Source organism: Kryptolebias marmoratus, linkage group LG3, assembly GCF_001649575.2.
Source record: "Kryptolebias marmoratus isolate JLee-2015 linkage group LG3, ASM164957v2, whole genome shotgun sequence".
Lineage (NCBI taxonomy): Eukaryota > Metazoa > Chordata > Actinopteri > Cyprinodontiformes > Rivulidae > Kryptolebias > Kryptolebias marmoratus.
The window spans coordinates 137,068-147,740 of NC_051432.1; the positions used below are offsets into that span (position 1 = coordinate 137,068).

The 10,673-nt window shown below is 42.5% G+C and overlaps 1 protein-coding gene across 1 annotated transcript; it reads right to left on the minus strand.

The window, feature by feature from the left end:
* Positions 1 to 696: 696 nt before the first annotated feature.
* fam161a (FAM161 centrosomal protein A) lies at positions 697 to 10,673 on the minus strand. The gene is made up of 7 exons (XM_017433744.3): positions 10,270 to 10,673; positions 9,206 to 9,441; positions 5,921 to 7,123; positions 5,511 to 5,678; positions 4,040 to 4,139; positions 2,740 to 2,879; positions 697 to 1,372 (listed from the first exon to the last, which is right to left on the minus strand). Exons 1-7 carry the CDS (start codon positions 10,423 to 10,425, stop codon positions 1,093 to 1,095), a joined length of 2,283 nt encoding a protein of 760 aa, XP_017289233.1. The 5' UTR covers positions 10,426 to 10,673; the 3' UTR covers positions 697 to 1,092.

A 10,673-nucleotide genomic window follows, 5' to 3' on the forward strand; every position in this document is an offset into this window, starting at 1 on the left:
AGTTAGTGTACTTATTTTTTATCTTTTAGCTAATTTTTTCCTCCTTATAGTTTTTAGCTAGTGTTCTGTTTTTTTAGTTTTTACCTAGCCTTTTGCTATATTTAGCTTTCAGCACTTAGCACTAACATTGCATTTTCTGCAGAAAATGTAATTTCTCTTGTTTGTGTTTGAGACATTTTGTCACTTTAAATAAAAAGCTGTCAGACTAAACAGACAAAAAGCAGTTTAAACAGCATATTTCTTAGTAGCTTCAAAACCCAAAGGATTTTTGTGTTTGACATCTTTCCCTGCAGAAATAAATGCTCCATATGGAGGCCTGCCTCTTACCAGACGCCGCTGCACAGCCAGTTCACTTATAGAGCAAACAGATCATCTCTACTGCCCCCCACACAGTGCTGAGCTATTTGGAGCACCCTGAGAACCGTGTCAGGATGCTTTTTTATCGATAATTCAGCTTGTAACACATTCCTCCTGGACAGGGTGTATTTAACCTTCTGCCATCAGACAGATGGTTCATAGGACAAATAGACCCAACAGCTTTTATCCCTGGTCCAAAAAAAAACCCTCTGAACTCTTGTAACACCTGAAGTACAATTCTGTGAATGGAAGTGTTTTTCTTTTATTCTAAGGTTTTATTACCTTTAGTGATCAAGAAGACTCTCCCAGTTTTATTGTATCTGAGCCATACAGTGACAATATGAATGTACTATGGTTTATTAGAGTACTATGAAACAGTACAAGTACTGCAATGCTTGGAATGAACAGATCCATTATTACAGCTTTTAGTAAGACAAGACTGTGCGACTATCACTGGTACATAACTTAGTTATTTGACATAATTGCAGTTAAATGATTGTAACTTACAATCATTTCCAAAGGGAATACAGAAAAAAATAGCAACAGTGACATTCCAGACACAACCCAAAACCATCACATAATGTCCACCAATCATTTTTCAGTTTAAACTCTAAACTTACAATTTTGACAATTACACAGTAAAACTCCATTAACTAGAAGCATTCTTCTTCTGTCTTGCTGTGTTCAGCCTCCTCTACGTGGAGGTACATTCACACATACTGATGGTTGATAGCATCACTCTCCTGCTTCCTGCTGTTTAGTGTCAGTTTCACGCTCACTGTCACCTGAGTAAATCTCATCATCATCTGAGTAACTTTCATCAGAGTACTGGGGATCAACGTCTTCAGCGTGATGACCACAGGTGTCCTCTTCATCCTCCTGGTTCGATGAGGCCTTGTCATCCTCCTCCTCCTCCTCTCTCCCTCCTGCCCTCTCAGCGGGCTCATCAGTGTCTTCATCGTCCAGAAAGACCTTCTTGTAGAGAACAGGTTCATATTCTACTTCCTCCAGGACGCTAATCAACGAGACAAAACAACCATCAGAGTTGTTCTGCTTACAGAAATATTCTCACTGTACCTGAACAACTAGTACACTTTCCTGTCTTTTCAGCAATCAGAGATGTTTACTATTTCATATTTTGTACATCTTTGTATGTCTTCACTGATGGTTCATCTGACTCGTCTTTAAGCAGAAGTGTGATGGTCCAGGTAAGAGCACCCAGTGTGGGGGAAAAACATCAAATGGTTTTTGCAGCCTGTGTCTTAAAGATATATTTTGTTGTCTAGTGGTGCTCTGTTAAAAAAATCATGAACAATTAATATGTTCTGAACAGCCTCAGTTTGGAGAAGTAGTTTCAGCCTGACAGGACTGACAAGCTAACGGCTAGTCCAAGGCTAAAATGGATGGCAGTCATCTCGAAACGGCTCCAATCTTTAAAATTTCTAAGCAGTACTTTCAAATTTGTCTTCATAAGCCTTTACACCGCTATCACGTTTTCATTCCACCATTATTTACATGGAATTCTGTAGTTATTTGGAGGCACAAATAGCAGCATCAGGTAGCTATAGCACTTCTATTGGTCAAATATGACAAGAATTTCATATTTTTCCTGACAAAATAACAACAATGTAAAAGTTTCATTAAGTTTATTTATATACTGCTCTGAAATTTAGAAGACTTGAGTTGTTTTAGGACAGCATAACCTGCTATGGAAGCGGGTCCACTCAGACCAAGCTGATGAGTTATGAACGCACGGTCTCACCAGACCCACTTCCAAAGTGGATTCTGTCGTCTCCAGTCCTCAAAGTTTTATAGCGGTTCGTATAAACACTATTATTGAAACTTTTACACTTCCATCAGCTTTGCATTGTCATAAATATTGTGAAATCGCCCCTGGATTTAACTCCAGGCTGCACCAGAAGTGTTACAGCTAGCTGCCGCTGCCACTATTTGTGCTTGGAAAAATAAATGCAAAATTCTCCATAATTGGCCACGTATTTAGGTTGTTAAATAGCTCTATACAATAGTTAAGCAATTAAATATTCATAACTTTTACTGAAAGAACCACTTCAAAATGGCTGAAATAGCCCTTTGAACCAACACTGACACACCTAAACCCTCCCGGGACACAGATGTTCTTTCACATGTTAGCTAATGCAGCGACTCGATCCTCAGTTTATTTATTTTCTTTTATTTCACCTTTATTTCACCAGGAAAGTCCCATTGAGATTAAAAACCTCTTTTCCAAGGGAGTCCTGGCCAAGAGGCAGCAAGGTTACAGGACAATACAGTGGGTGTATGTTTGTGCTGTTCAGCTGGTTAAATGGTAACAGTAAGTGGTGGATTTTCTCAGTCCCTAATCTATGTCAGGTCTGGGTTTACCTCTGATTGTTGGTTCCGGACGGCGAGGTTTTGCGGTTGGATCCTGATGCGGCTGCTTTGCTGCTGATAAAGTCCTCGGTTACGTCACATCCATGCAGGGCTTCGATGTAGCGCTTCTCTGCTGCCTGTTTGGCATTTCTCTGTCACCAAAGCCCCGGTTCACAAAGTGTTCAGGTTTAGATAAACAACAGGCAGTTAGTGATAAACTAATTAAAGCCTTACACTGAAGACTCAATACTTCTGCTTTTTTGTCATGTTTATAAATCTTCCCACATTTTGGTAGAGGAATACAGAGCTCTAATCTTTTAATTCAGTAGTTCTCAAACTTTTTCACCGTGTTTAGCTCTTCAGATACCACTGTTATGACAAATGTGAAAAATAAAACAATATATTGTTTTATTAAAGTCTCAACAAAGTTTTTACCCTCACACTGCAAGTAAGAATACCAAGAATAACACATGTATGCAAACTACATATCTGTCAGATTTGAAGCTGCTTTAAATTAAAGTTTATTTAACCAGAATCTGTAAATGTCAGCATACTGCAATTTCCTATGGATACCACTAGAGAGAGCTCATATCTCTAAAGCTGAACAAGTTTGAAAGTTGGTTAAAAAAAAAAAGCAAAACTTTTGTTCGTAAATGTTGTTTTAAATCGACTTCCACTGAAAAATCCAAAACAGGCTGAATAAAACACAGCTTTTACTGCAAACACAGCAAAGAAATTGGTAAATCTGGTAATGCTGTCTTATTTATTTTCAAGATCACTCATTTTCTTTCTTTGAGTGTGAGTAGAAACTGAAACCCATATTTTCAATCATTTGTAATTTTTTGCTTTGTAAAGTTCTTAATATTTTATTTTGCTTCTTCTTTTTGTGACTTAGCTTCACTAAAACATTGCTTCTCCACATGAAGTGTTTGTTTTTATCATCATAACATGATGAGTTACTAATATTGAGATATAAAGTCAAACTAACGTATTCTTTTGTACTATTATGGGTCCTTCCTTTCAAATATTATAAGCCCAAAGTAAAAGAAAATAGTAAAAATATTAGTTTAACTTTCATTTCTACTTTCTTACAGATCCCATCCCAAAATTCAAACTAGACTTGTGCACACGGGCAAAAAATACACTTTTCCATGCTCATTTACTGTATATTATATACCTTGTACACACGTTAAAATGTGTTTTTTGGGGGGCTATAGTCTGATTAGGATCAGTTTATCGTCTCTAGATGAGAGGGAGTGGTCACAAGGAAACACAGTTTCCACAATAGAAAATGAGGGACAGCAACATTCACCTGAGCGACCTGCTCCAACAGCAGCGGCCTTCCCTTCACTCTTGCTCGCATCTCTTGGATTTCCTGCTGGTATTCCTTCCTGCGCTGAAAGTCCTGTTTCCTGTAAAAGAAGAACACGTGGTTCACGTCTTTCCCCGAAGCTCAAACCTTTAGCTTCTCAGCACTGCAATAAAAGACCAATCTAAAACGTAAATGACAACTGAAGTCTATCTTAACATACATATAACATTTGACTTGGAAAAGTTGTACAACCCTAATTCTGACGAAGTTGGGACGTTGTGTAAAATGCAAATAAAAACAGAATACAATGATGCCCAAATCTCATAAACTCATAGTTTATATACAATGGAACAGAGTAAACAGAAATCATAGTTTTTTTTTAGGATAATTTTGAATTTGATGGTAGCAACACATAAAAAAGGCTGTGAAAGTATGTGGTATGAATAAAAAACAGCTAGAGAAACATTTTGTTAACTAACTAGGTTAACTGGCAGCAGGTCAGTAAGAGGACTGGGTACAAAAAGAGCATGTTAGAGAGGCTGAATCTGTCAGAGGTAAAGATGGGCAGAGGTTCACCAGTCTGTGAAAAACTGCATCTAAAAATAGTGGAACCATTTTGGAATAATGTTCCTCAACAGCAGAAAGACTTTGAATATCCCATCATCTAGAGATCATAATATCATCAAAAGATTTTTAAAAACTGCAAAAATCTCTGAGCTCAAAGGTTTGGCTGAAAGTCAGTATTAGATGGCTGTGATCTTCAGGCCCTCAAGGGCCACTGCATTAAAAACAGATCTGATTCTGTTCAGGACATCCCTGCATGGACAGATCATTGTCTGTAAACACAGCTCACTGTACCACCCACACATGATGGTTAAAGCTCTATCAGGCAGAGAAGAAGACATGTGAACACCATCCAGAAACACTGCTGTCTTCTCTGGACCAAAGCTCATTTCAAATGGACTGAGGTGAAGTGGACAGCTGTTCTGTGATCAGATGTGTCCACATTTGAAATGTTTTTGGAAACCACAGATGCCTCTGTACTAAAGAGGAGCAGAACCATCTGGTCTGTCATAACAGACAGTTCAAAAGGCTGCCTCTCTGATGGTATGGGGGTGCATTATTGCCACTGGCATGGGCAGCTTACACATCTGGAAAGGCACCATCAATGCAGGACAGTATATACAGGTTTCAGAACAACATATGCTCCCATCCAAATCTTTTTCACGGATGGCCTTGATTTTTGTTCTTTTGAAATGTGCCATAAAATACAAATTTCTTTTTTTTTTTTTTTTAAATAGTACAATTTCCCAGGTGAAACATTTGATATGTTTACCGTGTTCCGTTGTAAATAAGAAAATAAAATACAGGTTTCACATTTTACACAACATCCCAACTTTTTTGGACTTGGGAATGTAATTGAGCAACATTAAGAAAGAAAAGCAGCTCCTGTTTGTTGCTTTAAGGCTACCTGAACTCTTTCAGTTTGCTGTTCTGGGTCTGGGAGAGCGCCAGGTGGGGGTCGTTGGCTTGGGCACGTTTCAGAACGACCGTCTGCAGCTTCTTCTCCCTCTGCCTTTGCTTCTCCTTCCATCTCTCCTCCTCCTCCTCAGCCTTCTTCCTTTGCTCCAGCACCTTTCTACTCAGGGGAGATAGCTTTGGTCACATGAGGAGGAAGGTTTGGAGGAGGGAGGTTTGGTAGGGAGGCTGTGAATCTGGGTTATTAGAACTCAAGCAGGGATGTTGGGGGAAAACAGTTCTGTGAATATTTGGTTCTACAGGATCTTAAATACAGATAGTGTCTAAACAGGACACATGAGTTCTGAGGCTCTGACTAGCTCTACTACAATGGTGGAAGCCTTCGGGGTCCTAATGCGGTACCTCACAGCCTCGTGGCGCTTTTTAGTGGCATCTGTGACTTTGGCGGGAAGGACTTCCATGCTCCCTGACAGGGACGAGCAGAGGCTCGAGTTGGGTGTCCGTGCAGGCCCGGGGCTGCATGGCCAGCGCAGCATGCGGGGGCTGCTCCGGTCCTTCTCAATGTCGGCCAGGATGCGCTCTCGGTGGGACAAGATGTGCGACGTCCTCAGTTCGAAGGGCTCGCATGCAGTTGTAGGCTTCACCTCCTTTCGTTTCTCCAGCTGTTTCTGGAAGCGCTTGTAGGTGGCGTTGAAATCAGGAACCTCTTTGTTGATCTGTGGTTTGTAGGAGAAGCCATCCTCCCCTGTGGCCCCTCGTTTGGTTTTCTTCCGTTCACTGAGTCGCCGTGAGAGCATGCTGGGAGGCATCGAAGCACTGTGCAGCATCTCCTCGGCCCTCATCTGGATCTTGATAGACCGATACAGCTGCTCCTCCTTCATCTGCTCCCCTGATGCAGCTGCGTACACTGACTTCGGCACAGGCTTGGCCTTGAAAGGCTTCACCTTCTCCTGGTCAGGCGGCTGCTGCCGTTGCTGTTTCTGCTCCTTCTTTAGTCGCTCCCTCTCTAAGAAGCTGAAGGGCTTCCGACCGGCGCGAAGATGCTGCTGCTGCTGCTCTTGCTCCCTCGCGGCTCGCCGTCGCTCCTCATTCCGCTCCTGCAGCTCTTCGTACAGTGGGAGGTGAACGTGCGCAGGTACGGGGCTGGCACGGAACTGCCTCTGACACTCAGTCAGCTCCTCCAGCTGCCTCCTCAGCTCGGCGTTCTCCACTTCGACCTCAGAGCGCGTCTTCATGCCATGTTTCTGACGCTCAGCTTCACGCAGCGTCATATGGAAGGGTTTGGGGACGGTCACTCTGTGTTTTCTGCTCTCCTGCGGCCTGTCTTTGTGTCCTCTTCTCTTTTGTGGTCTCTGGTCAGCTGGCAGGCTGTGCAGAGACGAGGAGGACAGGTGGTGGTTGTGAGGGGACACCTTGAAGTCTTTCCACATATTCTTGATGTACTCTTTGGGAGAAAACAGCAGGCCTTTCTCCACATCGTTGCTGCCACCTTCATTCTCATCCGAGGAGTCTGACCGCCCCGAGCCCCACCTGAGCTCAACAGCAGAGTGGGACTTCCTCAAACGGCGGCGTGAAGCTGCAGGGCTCATGTTTGTCCACGGAGGTCTGACCAAAAAGAAAGAAAAAATTACCATGGCAAACCATTCAGTCTAGAAGAGGACAAGTACATTCTTGTTTCCCATTTTCTTCATTGTTTTTTTTTTATTTTTATTAAATTTACTGCCTGCCACCAAGCGTGAAGGTGATAATGTTTTTGTCTGTGAGTGGATATGCTTTTTTATCCGTCTGTTAGCAAAATATCTCATGAACAACTGAACAGATTTCAATGGAAATCAAACGAAGTAATCATTGGATGTACATCTACAACTGATTACCTTTTGGAATCAACCCGATTCAAGATGGCCACTATAGCTAAAAGGCATTAGCCAACACAAACATGGCTATAAGTCAGTCAGTTTTACAGATACAGAGCTAAACCTCGGTGTGGTTGTAGCTGAGAGTCATTCCCAACACAAAGTACCAGTGGTTCACATTACTCAGCATGATTACTTAAAACTTTGGCATTAACCCTGTTTGTCAGTTTACAAAATCTCATGAACTATTGTATGTCAGTTTCTATGCACCACAAATTTGGAACAAACTTCCAGAAAACTGTAAAACAGCTGAAACACTGGGTGCCTTTAAATCTCAACTTAAAACCCACCTGTTTAGAGTTGCTTATGGCTAAATTAGGGTTAGAGTGCGGGTTTTTGATGTCTTCGATGTTTTTCTCTTTCTTACTGTTTATTCATTGTCACATGCTGTTTTTATTTTGTTTTTTAATTATGTAAAGCACCTTGAAATGCCTTGCTGCTGAAATGTGCTATACAAATAAAAATTGATTGATTGATTGATTGATTGTATGAATTAAAAAAAAAACTTTAAGAACATTCATTGGATTTACTCTTAAAACTATTTAACTAATTGAGTTAGTTCAACTCAATATGGCTGCCACAGCTAATCAATTTTAGCCAATACCTCAAAGACTAACAGATCAAGAGAACTTGACAGTAATGCTGAACAGTCACATGCAATAATCCCCAGATGTCACACTCAGAGTACGTGTTGTCAATGACTCTCAGCTACTACCACGTCCAATCTGAGCTCAATAGCTGCTAAACTGACTATTGCCCCTTTTACACGGGCCCTAATTCGGAAGTCCAGCTCTACTCCACTCTACTCGGCTCGGCTTGATAAAGAATGCATCGCGTTTATACCACATCAGCACTCACAGGGGACGATTCACCAGTTCATGAGATGTTTTGCTAGCCGACAAACGGGGTTAACCCCAGCAATTAACGTTCAGGTTTTGAGCGAAGATGTTGTGCGACGTGTAGCACTTGGAATATGAGTTGTGAGTGACACTCAGCTACCATTGGCTGAGTTGTAGCCATTTCTTGTCAGGTGCGGCGGAGAGTGAGGCAAACCCAGAGCGCAGACTTGTGGTTTCCAGAAAAGAAACCAATTTAATAAAATAAAAACAAAACAAAGGCTGACGTGGCAGCAAAACTAAACATAACAAAATCCAGACCAAACACGAGCATGAGAGGCAAGATGAGAGAACCAGACAGTGCATGAAGCGACAACGGAGCAGTGACAAGTGGAGGACATGACCAGGTTTTAAGAACAGGAGGTAAGTAGGGGAAGTGGGCACAGGTGAGGTGACTACAAAACGATGACAGAAGCACAGAGACAAGACAAAACATGAAGACACACAAAACAAAAGACACAATAAGCCCAATACAAAAACACGAAGAAATCCCAAATCCTGACTTTTCTGTTTTCCTAATCGGCTGTAGCGACCATTTTCAACTGAAATGGCTTCATCGGTTGCAGACGTAAATCCAGCGAGCATTTCTTGAAAAGTTCATTAAACTACATCCAGTGGTTCGGGAGATGTTTTGCTAACAGCACAGACAAACAAACACGTGAACACAGACATGGACAAAACCATTCCTGCTCCACCGTCACCTCCAGCAGTGGCTGACAGTAAAGAGAAGCTCCAGAAGAGGACTGTAACAGCGCTCGGCTGTCTGGCTGCAGTATAAACGTAGATTTGTCTCCAGTGCGTCTGTGTTAAAAGCATAAAACAACAAAACACCGAGCACAACAAATCCTGATCCCAAATCTGTCAGAACAGCCGCCCACCTGTCCAGCCTCGTCGCACCGAATGGCTCCCCGGACTTCAGCCGCAGCTTTTGCTCATACATGCTTTCCAGCTCCGCCATGGTGTGGCGGTGGGCCCGTTTCAGCTCGTCCAGCTTGCCGTAGTACTCCTCGTTGGAGAAGAAGAGCTCGCTCAGGTCCAGGCGCTCTCCGCAACCGCTCCCCAGATGAGGGCCAGCCTCGTCACAGAAATCAGACCCTGAGTCCTCGTACTCCATCTGAAGCGGTCAAAGGTCACACAGAGCTTAAATTCAGTGGGCTTTTTCTGTTCTGATCTTGGGCAACGTATGGCAACAGTACTGCTATTTAATATGAAATGCGCCTTTTTTATCAAAGTGAGAGGAAAGTCACTTACATGTTGGCTTTCATTGCCATGTCCTTTACAGCACTAAGGCTCCTACAGAACTAATCTTATTATTCTGCAGCGACAGAGGCCATATGGCGGAGCACAAAAGGCATCTTAAAGGGAAAGATGTGAGCTGACACACACTCCGAATCAGGTGTCAGCTCTTATTACAGCATCTCCTCTCAGGGTGTCTATCGAGAGCTTCGCTGCGATGGAGAAAAAAAAATGCTGCTTTCTTACATGAAGGCACGGCATCTCGTTGTGCAGGGGATAAATAAAAGTTTTGGATTATCAACTGAATGTGACCTCTGTAATCTAGTGGAGAGGGAAATCCCAAAGTACTCAGGACAACAAATTATACAGATCAAATCCTTCCATGACACAGAGTGACCCGAAACAGCCACCAGACCGGACTAAGACTCTCCTCTACTTAGTCTGGACTAAAAATACCTTCAAGACAAAAGCTGCATCTTTTTTTTTTCACTGAGGTAGGTAAGTAGGATTGGAGGGATGGGTTTAAATACTTTACAGTTGTTCATGGAAAAACTCGTGGATTTGATTTATGCTTACAAACTTGTATTTATTTGTTTTGGAAGTCAAAGCAATCTACTACGAAATGTGAACTGTTAGAGTTTGTGTCAGTTTAAAGGCTGTAATGCTTAGTTAGTTGTATCGTATTTGACTTCTTTATTACTATTACCTCCTTATCGTAGTCCCGGTTGTCCGGCTGGCCCGTGGCCGCGTACAGCAGGACTTTCCCCCGCTCGTAGGACGCTAACGGCGCTTTGGTGTGAGGGTCTACCGGCGTTTTCAAACACGAAGTAACCAGCACATTCGTCCGGTGAGCGTTCGCCATGTTTTAGTAAAAAAAACAAAAAAAAACTATCGACTACAGGTGACGCGTACGGAGCGAGCAGAGCCGCTGTCAGTCGGTATCCAGGCAACGGTGGGTCGCTACTTAGCAACGAGAAGAAGCAGCTTGGTTAGAAAGGAAGTGACGCAGCATGACCGGAAGTAAAATGGCGGTTGGCTCAATGACTTATATGGATAGACATGACACGCTGCTTTGAAGGCTCGGGCCGAGATGCGGCGAAAGCGGCGCCA